This window comes from Lithobates pipiens, unplaced genomic scaffold (assembly GCF_037356315.1).
Source record: "Lithobates pipiens isolate NorthernLeopardFrog02 unplaced genomic scaffold, aLitPip1_a1.2 Scaffold_19, whole genome shotgun sequence".
In the NCBI taxonomy this organism is placed as follows: Eukaryota; Metazoa; Chordata; class Amphibia; order Anura; family Ranidae; genus Lithobates; species Lithobates pipiens.
Window position 1 is genome coordinate 551,487,397 of NW_027507764.1, and position 18,489 is coordinate 551,505,885.

Here is an 18,489-nt window from a genome sequence, read left to right on the forward strand (position 1 = left end):
TTTCTTTTCTTTCTTTCTCTATTTCTTGCTCTTGCGCGCTCTTTCTTTCTCTTCACTCTTTCTTCTTTCTCGCGCTCTTTTTCTCTCTCTCTCGTTCTTTCTCGTTTAATCTCTCGCGCTCTTTCTCTCGTGCTCTTTCTCTCGCGCTCTTTCTCTCGCGCTCTTTCTCTCGCGCTCTTTCTCTCGCGCTCTTTCTCTCGCGCTCTTTCTCTCGCGCTCTTTCTCTCTCGCGCTCTTTCTCTCTCGCGCTCTTTCTCTCTCGCGCTCTTTCTCTCTCGCGCTCTCGCTCTCGCTCTCGCTCTCTCTCGCTCTCGCTCTTTCTCGCTCTCTTTCTCGCTCTTTCTCGCTCTTTCTCGCTCTCTCTCTGCCTCCTTCACGGGTTAAGGTGCACATAACACACTAGACTTTTGTCCAACCCAAAGGGTAAAATATTTGCAGTGGTAAGCAGGGAGCCAAACAGCGACAACTTTTTAACACGGGGGGGGGGGGGGGGGGGGGCTGCCGGTAGGGTAGGTCTTATTACTTTTCTTTTGCAGGTATAGTTTTGGATGGGATGTGGTGACAGGGTCACTTTAAGGACAATAAGCACCGCAGTGTGCGCATATAAGTCTTGCCATTCTTATTACACAAATGGCATTCTTTTATAGTTCTGATTTATGGTAAAGGTCATTTTGTCATTCATAGCCGGCCTCCGTGCCATAAATAACCGCTTTCTGTTACACCCAGGAGACATTGACATCATTCAGATATTTCTTTCTGGACGGGTTTGCTGGGTTACCGCTCTTTCTGATTGGTTACTGATAACTAGAGATGAGCAAATTGTTGAAGCATTTCTTTCACCAGGTCATAATATTTACTAGTACGACCTTTTTAATGTTAATGATTTATATTTTGATCAATAAGTGAATAATGTCCTTTCATCTTCTGCAAATAATAAAATAAAAATAAAAAAGTAACTAAGGGGAAAGCAGTTTTGCTACTATTCACACCTGTTGCAATTCGACTTTCTGTACATTTGAAATATTTGCATATTTTTGCATCCAGGTAATTAAGCGTTATCTGGCGTGTTCGCCTCCAGCGACTACGCCACCTCGCCAGATTTTCTACACTTGGCTCTCTTGTTTCTATTCCCCGCCGTTCTCCTTGGCTTTAGTCTCAGCGATGTGTTTGTCAGTGAAAGGTTTTCTGAGCGTATATGTATAATAAAGAGAACCTGTCACTGATATGATGGGGTACACCTAACCGCTAGCACGTTCCCCGCGCTCCATGGTCCCCTTTTTATCCTGTATAAGTTTTGGGGTCTAGGTATAAAATAAATTGCTGTACGAATGTGCCAAACGTTTGCGCAGCCGCAACCAAAAATTGCAACATTTTGTTTGCAAGTCTTTTTTCTACACTTTTATGTTTACATATAATAATCAGTATTTTTTGCTAGAAAATTAGTTGGAACCCACAAACATTATATTTTTTAAAACGGAGGACCTAGAAAATAAATTAATGGGTTTTGCAATTTTTTAATATCGCACGTTCATTTTTCTTTGAACGCAGGAAAAAAGAAACTAGCACTTTTTTTGAATTTTTATTGCAAAAAACAAACAAAAAAACGCAATACATTAGCCAATTTTTTGTAAAATATAAAAGCTTTTACGCTGAGTAAATAGATACCAAACATTCCACGCTTTAAAATTGCGCACGCCCGTGCAACAGCGACAAACAATGTACATTTTACTATTCATAGGTGAGATTTTTAAAGCCTTTACAGGATACCACTTTAGATTTACAGAGGAGGTCTGAGATTAGAATTGCTGATCACGGTGATACCTCATGTGTGGGATGATCACTGTTTGCATGCACCTAAGACTGACGCGCGTTTCGCCTTTGCACAGGGGAGCGGGGCACTTTATTATTATTTTTTTTCAGTATTCATTTATTTTATTTATTTTAAAATTTTTATATTATTTTTACACTGTTGGGTTAATTTATTTATTTATTTATTACTGTTATTGCTGTCAACGGCATTCCTTGTGACAGCAATAAAGGTAATAATAAAAAAAAGCAATAGGCATGTGAAAGGCACTCTCTATGGAGAGATCTGGGGTCAGTAGGACCCCAAATCCCTCCTCTGCCCTTAAAGGAGTTGTAAAGGTTAGAAGGTTTTTTTATCTTAATGAGATCTATGCATTAAGATAAAAAACCTTCTGTGTGTAGCAGCCCCCCCCCCCCCCCAGCACCCCCTAATTACCTACCTGAGCCCCATCTCTCTCCAGCGATGTTTACAATCCCCTCAGCCATCCAGGACATTTCTGATTGGCTGAGACAGAGCAGCGGTGCCATTGGCTCCCGCAGCTGTCTCGGCTTGGGTGCCCCCTGTAGCAAGCTGCTGGCTGAGGGGAACTCAAAGGAGGGAGGGTCCAGGAGCATGGAAGAGGGACCCGAGAAGAGGAGGATTCAGGCTGCTCTGTGCAAAAACCAACTGCACAGAGGAGGTAAGTCTAACATGTTTGTTTTTATTTTTCTAAACAAGCCTTTACAATCGCATCCAAAACGCCAAGATTGGTGTTTTTCGAATGCATTTGATTTTTTTTTTTTTTTTAATGTCACCGTGGACATCTGGGTAAACCAGAAGTGATGTCAAGTCATGGCTTCTGGGTTAACATATCCGAGAGCCGATCAAAGCCGACCCGAACTTTGTTCTGCTTTCCAACGAGCCAGTGGATGGGAAAGCCCAAGCAAGCCATGGAAGGCGGCGGGAGGGAGGGGCCTCCTGCTGCTTTTAAAAGCAGTTCAGCGGCTAGTCAGCCGGTGGGTTTGCTTTTATATGAGAGCTAACCGTCAGCTCTAAAAAATGGTACGGGGGTGATGCTTGCAGCCTGAAGGTCACTTAGTCCTCCTTACCTCTGGGATTTATGAGAGCCCAACTGATGACCAGAGCAGCAGGGGAACATGCCATACGTAGGTATCAAATGATGGGGAAGTGCCCCATATTGCCTGTAATGCATCAGAGGTCTCCATTCTCTAGTGTATTGCTCTTATTAATGAATAAAGGAGTTCAGAAATAGCCGGTGTGTGGTCATCCGAATTCTTGTATAGTGTTTATCGGCAAACAAGCTGGGCAGGCACTTCATTAAGAGTAGGCAAGCATAGGCCATTTTGGAGGGATAGACTGCTTTTTGCCCCATGAAGAGAACCTGTCATTTTACCTTCAATGGCTCTAATTCTGTTTGGGCACTTTTTTGTACTGGGTATAAGGGAGAGCCTGTCCTGTTTACAGTTAAAGACCATGTACAGTGGAACTTCAGCCAAAATAGTATTCTAGTTGTGGATAGAGTGGGTGGGTGGGGGGAAATGACATATCTTTTAGGTTCTTACCAGAGTTTGTGCCTTGGGGGGGTTTTGCTCACTTCCTGGGTGGTCTGTAGGCCTGGAAGTTAGGGTAGTTCTTTTGAAAGGAACACAACACTTTTTAGTAGGATAGGGAAGGATTACAGCTTCTGTGGGGGTTCTTATTGTTGTCTGTGGCTCCATTGGGTAGATTTTGCCTCCCTTCCTGTGTGGGGTTACTGGGACAGGAAGTGAAGGAAGTTCCACACATAAGAACATAGCACTTTTGTAGTGTACATTGTAGGGATTAGAAGTTCATTGTGTTCCTACCGCTGTCTGCGCTCCACTGGGAAGATTTTGCCTTCCTTTCTGTTTGATATCTGGGGCAGGAAGTGAAGGAAGCCCCTCCAATGGGAACACATGGGGAAGGATTTTGGTAGGCAACCTTTTGAGAGGTGGAGATCTACCTGAACATGAAAGATCAAAGATCACCAGGGTTCAGCGCCCTTTTTTGTTACTAGCAAGGCCTAACTAATGGTAAGGAAAACTTGAAAAAATATAGTAAAACAAATGTCACTGTAAAAATATATAAAATTAGCCTACCTTAAAAGTGGACAGTGCCAGCAGGGCAGTGAACTGTGTGTAGACCGTGTCAGTAGAGCAGTGGATGGAGTCAGTAGAGCAGTTGATGGTGCCAATAGGGTAGAGGTTGGTGTCATTAGGGCAGTGGGCCGTGTCAGCTAGTAGAGCAGTGGATGGTGCCAATAGTGTAGAGTGGGGGTCGGCAACCTTGGCCCTCCATCTGTTTTGAAAGTACAAGTCCCATGGGAATTGCAAGACCCCAACAATCACAGGCATGACTCCTAGAGGCAGAGGCATGATGGGATTTGTAGTTTCACCACAGCCGGAGGGCTGAGGTTGCCTACCCCTGGGGTAGAGGTTGGTGTCACTAAGGCAGTGGGCAGTGTCTGCTAGAAGAGCAGTGGACGGTGTCACTAGGGCAGTGGATCGTGTCAGTAGGGTAGAGATTGGTGTCACTAGGGCAGTGGTCATTGTCAGTCAGTAGGGCAGTGGATGATGTCTGTAGAGCAGCCCTGTTGGGGGGCGTTTGGTGTAACATCTCACCTTTGAGACAGAGAAAGCAGATTGAAGACACACATAATAAACACTGTTTAATATGCTTCATCTATGAATGGACACAGTGAGTGGTCAGTATGGATGACTCACTGTATTCGTTCAGAAAAAGAAGGGGCCGGTAAATTACATATTTACTGGCCCCTTCCTCCGCTCTCCATCCTGAAGATCCACCGCAGGAGCTGTCAGGAGAGGAAAGGAAGCCGGAAATGCTGGGGGGGGGGTTGGGACCAGGGGAGCACCCAGGGGGAAACAGCAGCAGAAAGAAGGTGAATCTGAACAGGAGGGGCGGCGTTTACTGGAACTGATCTCCTGTATTTTTTTCTTTTGGCAGCTGAATACCGATTGAAGGTAGACAAGGAGAAGCTGGTGTCCTATCGCATTGTGTCCCCCATCGGATAGTGTCCGCTGTGTACTGCGCATGCCACACAGGGCACACAGATTACGAAAAATAGCCGAAGATGAACGGCGCCTGCGCCGTGAGTCCAGGTTCTTGCCCCACTATTCAAGTGGACATAGAATTGGAATAAAAAGAGGCGAGGCCGAGCCCGAAGCGTGGCGAGCGGCCTTCTAATATTTGCAGCCCTATGTCCACTTGGATGGTGGGGCTTGCACCTCGACTCACAGCGCAGGCGCCGTTCATCTTCGGAGATTTTCCGAATCTCCTTCTGCTCCGTACTGCGCAAGCGCTGCGCCTGCTCAGTACGGGGCGGACACTATCCGATGGACGGACGCTATATGCCAGAACACCGGCTTTCAAATGCTGCAGCAGGAAAATACAGGGGATCGGTTCCAGTAAATGCCACCCCTCCTCTCCAGGCTGTGGGGGTCGGCACTGAAGGGATGCAATCTACCCGTCACCTGCCCAAGATTAACGGGTAGATTGCGATCGGCGGGTTGTCGAACCCTCAGATTAGAACTTGTCTCTGATGTTTTGTGGTCCCCGGGAGAGGAAATGAAAGGAAATCTCCCCACCCGGGACACAACATTGAGGAGAACTCCATTTCAGTTTTCCCTATCTTGCCTTTTCTGATCCACGGATGTGATTTCTTATTGGCACCCTGGGAGAATGTCATGCATTTGTACCCAGGATAGCAATGAAAGAAATCATTCTCCAAATATTATTCTCTTGGTGTCATTTTTGTCTCTCACATCCTTTCCACTAATTCCTTGTTCCTTTTGATCATATTGCAAGAGTTCCTTCTTATTAAATGAAAGTTTCATAGCACATAGCAGATGAAAAGAGAGCTTTGAAGTGAGCTCCATGAAAAAAAAACAAGACCTGATATATGAAGCCACCTACTTTTCTGAATGTAGTCCGGCACAGCTTGTGCAGCTCACATATTAAAGGCTGAGGCCACCCAAAAGTGATTGTACACGTTGGGTGGTCACCCGTGACTTTAATCACCACTTGCCTTAACTTGGGGTTTCCAGAAGAGAGTTCATGACTCTCCCCCATGTCATCTCAAGAAGGAGAGTCTTACTTCTGCTGCTTCATTCTCTGCAATATGTAAGATTTGAAAATCCTGCAAGGAGAGCTTTTTGTAATTGATTATCTCACCAGGGAAGTCCAAGAAAAGTGTTCTACTCCTTTTTAATATCACACAAAAAAAACCCCCAAAAAAATAATGCACAGAATAAATTAAATAAATCGTGACAAGATAGTAGTGCAAAATAGTGATAAATACATTCAATAGTGTCCATAAATAGTCCAAAAGACAAAAAAAAAATTGAAAAACTATTATTATAAACCTCCAAAATAAGAAAAATAAAGTTCCGAAACTCTGAGGTTGGAAAAGAATCCAGGGATAGCCGAGGTTACACCAAAAATACCTTTACCAGAGGCCTACTAGAATGCCAGCGACCCCATATCCAGGGTGGTCTATATGTGCTCTACTAGGTGGTATAGATGGGCTCCACGGCAGGAGATGGAATAACGATAAAAGCAGAGTTCACTTTTTCCAATATATAGGGACTCCTCAACTGGCCAGGTTACTCCAGCAAGCTCACAATGGATTGTAGAATGTGTAAAGTAAAAATGCTCCACATAGTGTAATATTGTAAAACATCTGTAGTTTAATATAAAAGATTGCACTTACAATTTTGGAGCTAATGAACAGCATGTATAAAACACCATCAAAGGAAACGGTTCTTCCTCCAATAACAAAGATGGCCGACAATTGGCTGCTCATGCATGGTAGAGTGTGTATAGCTCCGTCTTATGCGTTTCGTCAGATATGGCGTCATCAGCACTTTGAATGGATTTAGAAAAGAGAAGACTGCAGATAAGCAGGTATAACTTATGTAGGAGAATTTGTTTCATCTCTGTGTTTTACCTGAGGCCAGTCACTTCACTGGATATATGTGATGGTTTCCAACCACTTAAAATTACTTTATTTGTGTGCTTCCGTTGCCAGACTTCACATGTGATCACCCTTGTGTCCTCCACCTTGCACATCGGATGCTTTTCTTCGTTCTCTGAACCATACATTTTATAATAGGTCAAATGTTCCTCCATTTTAAATCGGGGTCATATATGTATCCGTTCCCCTCATAAGGTCTCACTCTTCCTTGCTCCCCCTCCTTGGTCCTCCCCCTCCTTGATCTTCCTCCTCACTCTCAGTTATTATTGAATTGCATACTACAGCTTTTTTGTTTTTAGTAAAAGAGAACAGTGGCTAAGTGGTTATCACTTCCACCTAACAGCACTGGGGTCGCCGGTTCAAATCCCAACCATGACACTAACTGCCTGGAGTTTGCATGTTCTTCCTGTGCCTGTGTGTGTGTTTTCTCCAGGCACTCCAGTTTCCTCCCACACTCCAAACACATGCTGGTAGGTTAATTGGCTCCTGTCTAATTTTGGCCCTAGTATGTGTATGAATGGATATGAGCCATACCATACCATAGCTGTTGGATCTCATGGCTAGGGAATTTGCAAGACTGTTAAACTTTGATGTGTTCATTGGGGCTCACCATGGCTCTCTGAAGCCTTCAATAATTTAAACTCCATTGGGCCCAAGAATCGTTTTTCTCGTTGGTTAACAGCATGCCGGTCTTCTCCTTCCAGGTGTGACCAGTGCCCATGTCATTCTGGTCCCTAAGGAGCCCATAGGGGCCAAAGCTGTAATAAATAATAAAATACCACTTCATGGGGCTTTCCCCTTTAACACCACTTGCTGCCTTTGTTAAAACAAGCAAACTACAGTCACATGGCTCTGTGCACTAAGCGGGAGCACTACAGGTAAATGCATGCACTGGCCCCTTAAGATCCATCTCTCATGTGGCCAGGCTTCTAGCAAAAAAACCGTGCTTGCGTCCTTCAACGTCACAACATCACCATCTCTGCTCCCCCCCTTACGCGTTCCGCCCAATCACGTGGCGTCATCAGAGGGTCAAGAAAAAAGTGTTGGAATCCATTGGTGAATAGATCTGTTAACATCCACGATATTTCAGTTTTGGATGGCCTGATCCTTTAATGTGAGAAGAATATGTTGAGGCTGCATTTAAAGTGAACCTGACCAGACCATGAAAAGATAACTGCTGGGGAGTAGGCACTGTGTAGTGCCTGCTCTTATCTGTGTTAGACTGATCACTGTGGGTCCCCTGGGATCAGCATTGGGACATGGTTATTTGGAGCACAGGGTGAACATGCCAAACTGTGCCCCCCCCCCCCCCCAAGATGTATGAGCATTATGTGTCGGAAAAAATCCCCCCACAAAAACATTGAGCACTGATCCTAAGCATACATTTCCCCTCCTCCAAGTACAAATCTGTCCCCTGCTGAAAACCCCCATCCTACAAATTTTCCCCAGCTCAAATGAACCCCCTGCCATTTTTTTTTTATACCCCTCCTAGCACAAATCCTGTATCCCTAAATGTACCCCTCCTAGTACACATCTCTCCCCCCCCCCACTTCAAATTTCCCTCTCCCTACACAAATTCCCCCCAAATCCTCCCCTCCTAGCACAAATCACCCCCCTCCCAACCTCCCTCCCAACACAAATCTCCATAAATCACCACTCTTCGTGCCCCCCAGCACCCCAAATTTCCCCACCTTGAACAATGCTTACTCCCTGCCGTCCCCCACATTTCCCCTTCCAACACAAATCCCTTGCAATTTCCTTGTGGTGCCCCCCCCCCACCTTGCATGGTACCACAATGCCCAAGGCAGCCGCTCCCCCTACACACCCCTTGTCCCAGCCCTGCCTGGGATATTAGGTCCAGGTTTCACATGGGGACTTGACTTCCGCCAAAGTCAAGGTTAAACCCCACCCCTTCCTGCTGCTAAACCCCACCTGTGCAATTCAGCTGTCAATTGGTAGAGCCTCTACAGCACAATGATGTTCATTCCAAACTGCCTTTAGAAGACATTTGATATCTGTCTGGCCCTAAGATCAATCTGAAGACTAAGCCCTCATTCACATTGGAGAAATTTGTCATGCGATTTGACAGATCAAATCGCATGACAAGTCGCAACCTATTGCCGGCAATGGCACTGTTCCAATTGATGTAACGTTGATTTTGAGGCACCGATTTGCAAAAGTAGTTCCTGCACTACTTTTGTCGATTTCGGGTCCAACTTCAATAGACATCTGTGTATGACATCTGAAAGATGCACTGAAATGGGGCTTTGAAATCGTGCGATTTCAGATGAAGTCGCATGATTTCAAAGCCGTGTTCAACGTGAACGAGGGCTAAGGCAGGTCATACATTAATCTTTTTTTTTTTTTTTTGTTCAACCAGCAGGGTAATATATGAATTTGCAACAACATTTGGTGCATTTATATCCTTTGTGGCTATTAAGGGATAGATTTAAAGAGTAACTCCACTTTTGTTGAGAAAACAAACATTCCCCTCTGGATGATCTCTGTACGTTGCGAGGATTATAACAAACTTTGTTGCAGATTCCAACCTTTAGTTATTGTGAAGAAATAGCTGTTTGTGACCATGAGCTCAGCGAATCTGTATGGGAGTGGTTTTAACATTAACAATAAGTTGCTGCACCTGCAGGGCTCTAATGAGCAAAGTGTAATGTAATAAGCTAAGGTTATAAGCTAATGTAAACACACATCTCCCCCTTCTGCCTAGTGACAGTGTCACTGATCACTGCTCCCTGGGATCGGGAGCAGTGATCAGTGTCATGCCATGGATAGCCCCTCCCCCCACAGTTAGAAACACTCCCTAGGAGACACTTAATACCTACAGCGCCACTAGTGTTAACCCCTTCACTGCCAGTCACATTTACACAGTAATCCATGCAATTTTAATTGCACTGATCGCTGTATAAATGTGAATGGTCCCAAAAATGTGTCAAAATTGTCCGATGTGTCCGCCATAATGTTGCAGTCACGATAAAAATCGCAGATCACCACCATTACTAGTAAAAAACAAAACAAAAAAAAACCTATTTTGTAGATGCTATAACTTTTGTGCAAACCAATCAATAAACGCTTATTGCAATTTTTTTTTTTAACCAAAAATATGTAGAAGAATAGGTATCGGCCTAAACTGAGGAGAATTTTTATATATATATATATATATATATATATATATATAAAAAAAAATTTTTTGGTGGGGGGGGATATTTATTATAGCAAAAAGTAAAAATTGCGTTTATTTTATTTATTTTTTCAAAATTGTCACTTTTTTGTTTATAGCCCAAAAAATAAAAAACACAGAGTTGATTAAATCCCACCAAAATAAATCTATATTTGTGGGAAAAAAGGAAGTCAGTTTTTTGTTTAGGAGCCACGTCGCACGACCACGCAATTGTCCGTTAAATCGACGCAGTCCCGAATCGCAAAAAGTGCTCTGGTCTTTGGCCAGCCAAATCCTCCAGGGCCGAAGTGGTTAATAACATGCAATTACAATGACTTGAGTCACAATTTTATATGCATTTTATTTTTATTATTATTTTATTTTTCCCACGAAAGTGGAGTTACCCTTCAAAAGAATATTTTTGTGGGCAGAGTTCAGGCTGGAATTACCTTCAGGGACATTATCTGCATGGAGTTTGTATGTTCTCTCTGTTACTTTCTATGGAATTTTTATTGGCAGATTAAATTGCTTCTGCGTACTTGTGGTTGGGGGACATTAGATTGTAAGCTTTGTTGTGATGGGGGTGATATGGATGGTGCTCTGTAAGGCCTATGTCACAGCCACATGCTCGCCAGCAGCGGTATCGCTAAAATGTGCAATGAAAGTTTCCACCTGCTGTATGTGTTGCTCCTTTGCCATCAAGATGAGTAAATAAATGTGTCGATGAAAAATCTACTGCTTAAAAAAATGTATTCTAACCGTTTTTGTTGAATATTTTTTTTTATTATTTATTTATTTTTAACCATCTATGGTCAGCATTAGTCCAGTAAATTTGTATTTTGTACGACAGGAAGTCTCAAGAAAAATTCAACACTGTTCAGGGGATCAATGATCTTCTTCAGGGCTGGTATGGGTTGCTGGTCAGGCAGCTTGCCTGTACCAGGCCTATACCTGATCTGTACCGTACCGTGCATCCGGAAAGTATTCACAGCGCTTCAGTTTTTTCACATTTTATGTTACAGCCTTTTTCCAAAATTGATTAAATTCATTATTTTCCTCAAAATTCTACAAAAAAAAAAAAAATCAAACAAACTTCTTTTACGTTCTTATTATGTATTGATATACATAATACATAATGAGAATGTAAAAGAAGTTTCAAATGTTTGCAAATTTATTACAAATTAAAAACCAAAACATCCCATGTACATAAGTATGGAGCTCAGGTGCCTCCTGTTTCCACTGATCATCCTTTGAGATGTTTCTACAACTTGATTGGAGTCCACTTGTGGTCAATTCAGTTGATTGGACCTGATTTGGAAAGGCACACACCTGTCTATATAGGGTCCCACAGTTAACAGTGCGTGTCAGAGCACAAACCAAGCCATGAAGTCCAAGGTATTGTCTGTAGACCTCCGAGACAGGATTGCATTGAGGCAAAGATCTGGGGAAGGGTATAGAAACATTTCTTCAGAATTGAAGGTCCCAATGAGCACAGTGGCCTCCATCATCTGTAAATGGAAGAAGTTTGAAACCACCAGGACTCTTCCTAGAGAGGGCCACCCGGCCAAACTGAGCAATTGGGGGAGAGAGGCCTTAAGGAGGTGACCAATAACCCAATGGTCACTCCGACAAAGCTCCAGCGTTTCTCTGTGGAGAGAGGAGAACCTTCCAGAAGAACAACCATCTCTTCAGCACTTTATCAATCTAGGCCTGTATGGTAAAGTGTCCAGGCAGAAGCTACTCTCCAGTAAAAGGCAAATGACAGCTCATCTGGAGTTTGCCAAAAGGCACCTGAAGGAGTCTCAGACCATGAGAAACACAATTTTCTGGTCTGATGAAACAAAGATTGAACTCTTTGGCCTGAATGGCAAGCTTCATGTCTGGAGGAACCAGGCACTGCTCATCACCTGGCCAATACCATCCCTACAGTGAAGCATGGTGGTGGCAGCATCATGCTGTGGGGATGTTTTTCAGCAGCAGGAACTGGGAGACTAGTCAGAATTGAGGGAAAGATAAATGCAGCAATGTACAGGTCTAACCAGACCCCTGACATCTCCCCTTTGAGGCATGGAAAGAGACTGAGGATAGAGATTCCCCAGTTCCTTTCTCATCAGCCTCAGCTGCACTGAAGATGAATGAAGAGGACACAGCGGCTTCTCTCCATTCATAAACTGAAGCATCGTAAACACTGTCCATTCGGAAAAGGAAGGAGCTGGTAAATTATATATTTACTGGCTCCTTATTTCACTCTCCATCATGAAAGATCTGGGATGGCGGGGCAGAGGGGGAAAGGACCGGAGAGCACAAAAAGGGGGAGCGGACAGGAGGGGGGGGGGGACCAGAGAGTGCATGGAGTGGACTAGAGGAGGATGGGGAGGGGGGCAGAGAGTGCACAAAGGGGGAGCGGAGGAGGATGGGGGGGACCAGAGGAGCGCACAGAAGGAGACTGGAGGAGGACAGGGGGAGGGGACTGGAGGAGCGCATGGAGGAACACAGAGGGGAGTCAGAGAAGGATACAGGGGACACTCAAGAACAGCGGCGGCGGGGAAAGTTATAATTACCGATCTCCCTGTGTGCATATCCTTCTCTCCCTGTGTGCATATCCTCTTCTCCCCTCCGCAGCTTTGAGCTGCTTTATTGATAGCCACTGCCGATTGTTCCTGAGTGTCCAGGTATCAGATTAGGTATCGGGAGAATTTGCACAAGTACTCCTGCAAATACTCAGTATCGGGACCGATACTAGTATCGGTATCGGGACAACCCCGACTTCAACAAAGTATTGAGCAAACGCTATGAATACCGGTATGTACCGTACATGTGATTTTTTTATTTTTATTTTTTTCAATAAATTTGCAAACATTTCAAACGAATTCCCTTCACGTTGTCATCACAGGGTATTGTTTGTAGAATTTTGAGGAAAATAATGAATTTAATCCATTTTGGAATAGGGCTGTAACATAACAAAATGTGGAAAAAGTGAAGCGCTGTGAATACTTTCCAGATTCACTCTGTTACAATTTGTTGTATGGTGCTCTCCCTAGTTACTATCAGCATCCAAACCCCTGATGAAGGGGTATTGAGTCCCTGAAACATGTTGTATTTTTCATGCAACTTCCTGACAAGTGAAATAATGAGCTCCCTCGCACATCTAACGGGAGCAACACATGAAAGCAGCTGTGTATTTTACTCCTCCGTCAAATCCTGCTTGGTATCCTAATCCCACCACTGCTGCTTTCTGACCAGCAACAAGATCATAGCGTGATAGGGGCCTAAATGCCACTTAAAATGTCAGTGCTAGATCAGGAGTGGAGAGTAACAAACTGGAAGTGAGAAATGTTGGTGAACACAGATGGTGATCTTCTGTTCTCTATTTGCTTGCAGTAAAGTACATGCGGGAGGCCACACCTTATGTGAAGAAAGGATCTCCTGTATCAGAAATTGGCTGGGAAACCCCTCCACCGGAATCACCGCGATTGGGAATTTCATCCACCTGTCCGCCGTCGCCATTATCCTCGCCTGTACTCGGAGATAGAAAGATCATCCCACTCAAGATGTGCTTTGTTACTAGAAGCCTGACAGTCCCTGACCCAGAGAACAGGTATGGTCCCCTACAAATATATATTTATTTTTTTATATATATATTATATATCTCTATCTCTCACTCTCTCTCAAGTTTTTAGGCTGATATATTTTCTTCTACATATTTCTGGTAAAAAAAATAGCAATAAGCGTATATTGATTGGTTTGCGCAAACGTTCTAGCGTCTATAAAATAGGGTATAGGTTTATGTCATTTTTATTATTATTTTTTTTTTTTTTTTACTAGTAATGGTAGCGATCTACGATTTTTATCATGACTAACATTGCGGCGGACACATCGGACACTTTTGACACTTTTAACACATTTTTGGGGCAATCGACAATTATACAGCGATCAGTGCTATAAAAATGCACTGATTACTGTATAAATGTCGCTGGCGGGGAAGGGGTTAACACCAGGGGGCGATCAAGGGGTTAAATGTGTTACCTAGGTAGTGCTTCTAATTATAAGGGGAGGAGACCGATTAGTGTTCCTCTGTACTGGGAACACACCATCGGTCTTCTCTCACCTGACAGGACGTGGAGCTGTGTGTTTTAAACACACAGATCCATGTCCCGGGCTCTGTTACCGGCAATCGCGGGTGCCCGGCAGACATCATGGCCGCCAGACATGCACACCGGGTCTCGAGTGATGCGACAGGCGGCGTGTGTGCGCCCCCTGGATGGCCAAAAAAACCTAAAACATCATCTGACACCCGCCGAGGATGGGAGATCCTTCCTGCGGATGTCTTATTACTATGGTTGGGGTATGAAGCGGTTAAATTATTTATTTTTTTCTCATTAATCTGCACCCAGTACCCCATAGTGACAAAGTGAAACATTTTAGAAATGTCTGTGAATTTATTAGGAAGAAAAAACTGAAATCTTGCATGTTGTTTTAAAATTCAGATCCTTCACTCAGTACTTTGTTGAAGCACCTTTGGCAGCAATTGCAGCCTCGAGTCTTTTTGGGGATGGCACAAAAAGCTTTGCACACCTGGATTGGGGGATTTTCTGACGTTCTTTGCAAATCCTCACAAGCTCAGTCGGGTTGGATGGGGTTCGCTGGTGGACAGACATTTTCAGGTCTCTCCGGAGATGTTTAAATTTGGGCTTTGGCTGGGCCCTGCAAGGACACAGAGTTGTCCCATAGCCTCTCCTCTTGGCTGTATGCTCGTCATGTTTGAAGGTCAATGGTCACCCCAATCTGTGGTCCTGAGCGCTGTGGAACAGATTTTCATTAACCTCCCTGGCGGTACGATTATTTCTGATTTTAGGTGCTGAAAGTGGTACAATTATTTTGCATGGAAATTTGGCGTTTTATATTGTAGGCCTGCAATTCTTAGGAATAACTCTCTTAAATCTGTATAAAGTTTATAATATAATAAATAATGATAATAAATAATAATAAAAATGATTCAATAATGTAATCAAATCCAAAAACACTGAAAATTGCTAATTTGCAGAATTGTCGCTGTCATTAGATTTAGTGTTTGATGACGAATTTCCCCACAAATCGCTATCGCTCAATTCTGCAAATGATTCTAATTTATTATCGCTGTTTTCTAGTTGGTCTAAAATCACTTTTGACATAAAGGGACAGTTTTTGGTTGCTATGGACAATCTCCAAATTCCAGGCAGAAAAAAACAGTATTTATAATATAAAAGTGCATGCAGGGCACTGCACAGACCGCTAGGGACAAAGGGGGTGTGTATTTTTTTTTTTTATACAGTACTGTAATCTGTAAGATTACAGTACTGTATTTGTATTATGTATTTTTACTTTTTTGAATTTAGCGCCAATCTCCGCTCCTGTGCGTTGTAACGTCACAGGGAATGGAGCTTGGCGGCACTCGGGCACTGTGAATCGAGCGGAGGACGGCTCGATCACACAGCGTGGAGGACATTGCTGGATCCAGGGGACAAGGTAAGTAACCTCTCCTCTGTATCCAGCGATGCGATCCCGAGACTGAAATTGCAGCCAGAGCCAGAGTCGGGATTACCGCCAGGGAGGTTAAGGAGATCTTTACTTTTCTCCATTCAGTTTTCCCTCAACTCCGGCCAGTCTCCCAGTCCCTGCTGCTGAAAAACGCCCCCACAGCATGATGTTGCCACCACCAGCATCACTGTTGGCATGGTATTGGACAGGTGATGAGCGGTGCCTGGTTCCCTCCAGACATAACGTTTAGAATTGAAGCCAAACTATTCAACCTTGGTTTGATCACACCAGAGAATCCTGTTCCTCACAGTCTAATGCCGCGTACACACGAGCGGACTGTATGGCGTACTTAGTTCGTCATACAATCCGACAGACAGTCCGTCGTACTTTCGACTGAACGGACTTGACCACACACGGATACATAAACAGTCCGTCGAAAGCTTGCGCGATGACGTGTACAGCACGTACGACGGGACTAGAAATAGGAAGTCCAAGACACAGCAAAGCACCCTTCCGCCGTGTAAATCCTTTCTGGGCATGCGCCATTCTTAGTCCGTCGAACTAGCATACTGACGACCGTATTGTCCGCTGAAATGTGTTTCGACTGACTAAGTACGCCATACAGTCCGCTCGTGTGTACGCGGCAAAAGAGTCCTTCAGGTGTTTTTTTTGCAAACTCCAAGTGGGCTACATGTATTTTGCACTGAGGAGAAGCTTCCATCTAGCCACTCTGCCATAAAGCCCAGATCGGTGGAGGCCTGCAGTGATGGTTGTCCTTCTGGAACTTTGCCCCATCTCCATACAGGATCTCTGGAGCTCAGTCAGTGACCATCGGGTTCTTGGTCACCTCTATTACTAAGGCCCTTATCCCCCGACCGCTCAGTTTGGCCAGGCGACCAGCTCCTGGTTGTGCCAAACTTCTTCCATTTGAGAATTATGGAGGCCACTGTGCTCTTGGGAACCTTCAGTGCAGCAGAAATGTTGTGTAGCCCTCCCCAGATCCATGCCTTGTAATAATCAGAGGCAGTTCCTTTGACCTCATAGCTTTTGCTGATACACTATGCATTGTCAGCTGTAGGGCGTTTTTTCTCCAGAAAATAATATGTTTAGGAATTTTACCTAATCTTCAGGCCCAAAATGATTTTTTTAATATGTCTGCACAAAAACAGCTCTGGCAGTGAATGAGTTAATGCCCCAATCCAGGCAAAAATCTCTCTTCAGAAGTGTGGTAGGTACATGTGTACGTAGTAGGAGTATATTGTCCTATTCACTTACTGCACTACTCCTTGTCTTCTTACCCCTCGTGTATGTCACTCCTCATAGGCTCTTTACCTTTGATTTCCGGCCTAGTGGATCAAACACTAGTGGCTTCTCTCTCATCAGAGTTTTGTGCCTGGAGTTCAGCTTTAATTACCATGAAGAATATGTGAATTAGACAGAGCAGTATTGGAGATGAGAAGTCGGGGATTGTACATAGTACATCACTTCAGACAGAGGACACGGGAAGGTGATAATTAGCATTTCTAGGACAGGCCGGGTGCTTTAACAGACAACATAAAAGTGGGTCATGTAATGTTTATAAGGTATCGGTATGCTAATCTCAAAATGATGCTCATTACTTACTGAGAGAATCTAAACAAGGAGCCGCTGCTTACATCGGAGCTTAAAGTGGTTGTAAACCTCAGACATGAAATATGAACAAAGGATATCCCTCTATAGTGCGCACTTGTCTCAATCCAGAGCACAAAGTTTAATTTCTGTCTGTCGCCTCCTTCCTCTGTTATCAGCATGAATCACTTCTGACAAATTTTCCTGACACCAAGAAAAAAAAAAAAGGTGACAGGGGAGGGACCACCAGCTGATTGACAGCCTCAGCTTTGTTTCTGTGTGCTGTGTGTGAAGAGGAGTGTGTCCCTTCCCTCCAATCAGCTCTCCTCACTGAGCTCTTCAGAATGTAACTTCAGATCCCTGCGCCCTCCTTTTTCTGACAGATCAGACAAGCTTTATAAATTCTGCACTTTCAACAGCTGTAGAGTAGAGAAAGCTGCAGATAATCAGGTACAACTTATGCAGGAGGATTTGTTTAGGCTGCATTCACACCCAAGCGTTTTGTTTTCAGGCAGAAAGTCTCGTGTATTTCCCGTCCTACAGCTCAAAGGGTCACCAATGTAAAAAGCATAAAAACGCCTGTAATCTGCCCAAAAAGAAGCTTGTGCACTTTTTTGAGCTTCAGGCATTTTGCTTCAGGTGACAAAATGCTCAGATGTGAACAGGTGCCAGTAAACTGAATGGGATTTTGCTTGTTGGGCGTTTTTCGGGCGTTTTTCAGGCGTTTTTTTATGGGGCGTTTTACAGGCTGAAACCGCTTAGGTGTGAATGCAGCCTTAATCTCTATGTATCACTCTAGGGCGGTCACTTCACTGGGTATAGGTAAGGGTTTACAACCACTATAAAGTAGAATTCCGGGATAAACCATAACTAGTCTTAAAAATAATCCCCCCCACCCCTGCCTCCTAAAACCTTTGCAGCAGCGGCTTCAGCAGAGAGGAGAGAGAGCTTGATCATGTCTGGTAAAGCTTGGAGTAGTGATGTCACCCATGGGCTGCTGTGGCCCATCCGTTGTCATGTAATCACAAAAAGTTTATTGAATATTAAAAACAAATTTACATCCTCATTAATCCCAAGGTCCACATCCCACACCTCCCTAACCCTCACCCCGGCTAGGCTACCCAAAAGCCGGGGAGCTCTTCTACCCCCTACTTACCCCTAATCGATCTTCCGGGTATGGCACATAACCTTACGGACATTGGACCAAGATGGATTCAGTGGTAAAGTTATTCTAAAGGCATATCATTTTTTTTTAAATACCAAACATGTCATACTCGCCTGCTCTGTGGTTTTGCACAGAGCAGCCCCGATTCTCCTCTTCTGGGGTCCCCCACTGGCCCCTCCCCTCATACTCCCCTCATACTGAGTGCT

The 18,489-nt window shown here is 44.1% G+C and overlaps 1 protein-coding gene across 2 annotated transcripts in view; it reads left to right on the top strand.

Annotated features, from left to right (window-relative positions):
* The window catches only part of SNTB1 (syntrophin beta 1), a 237,519-nt gene that overhangs the window by 97,345 nt on the left and 121,685 nt on the right, over positions 1–18,489 (top strand). For both annotated transcript variants that reach the window (XR_013277708.1, XM_077493278.1), the window contains exon 2: positions 13,375–13,591. Coding sequence is in view for 1 of the 2 variants with exons in the window: in XM_077493278.1 (XP_077349404.1) it covers positions 13,375–13,591 (217 nt within the window). In the remaining variant the exon portion in view is untranslated. The remainder of the gene's footprint in view (positions 1–13,374; positions 13,592–18,489) is intronic.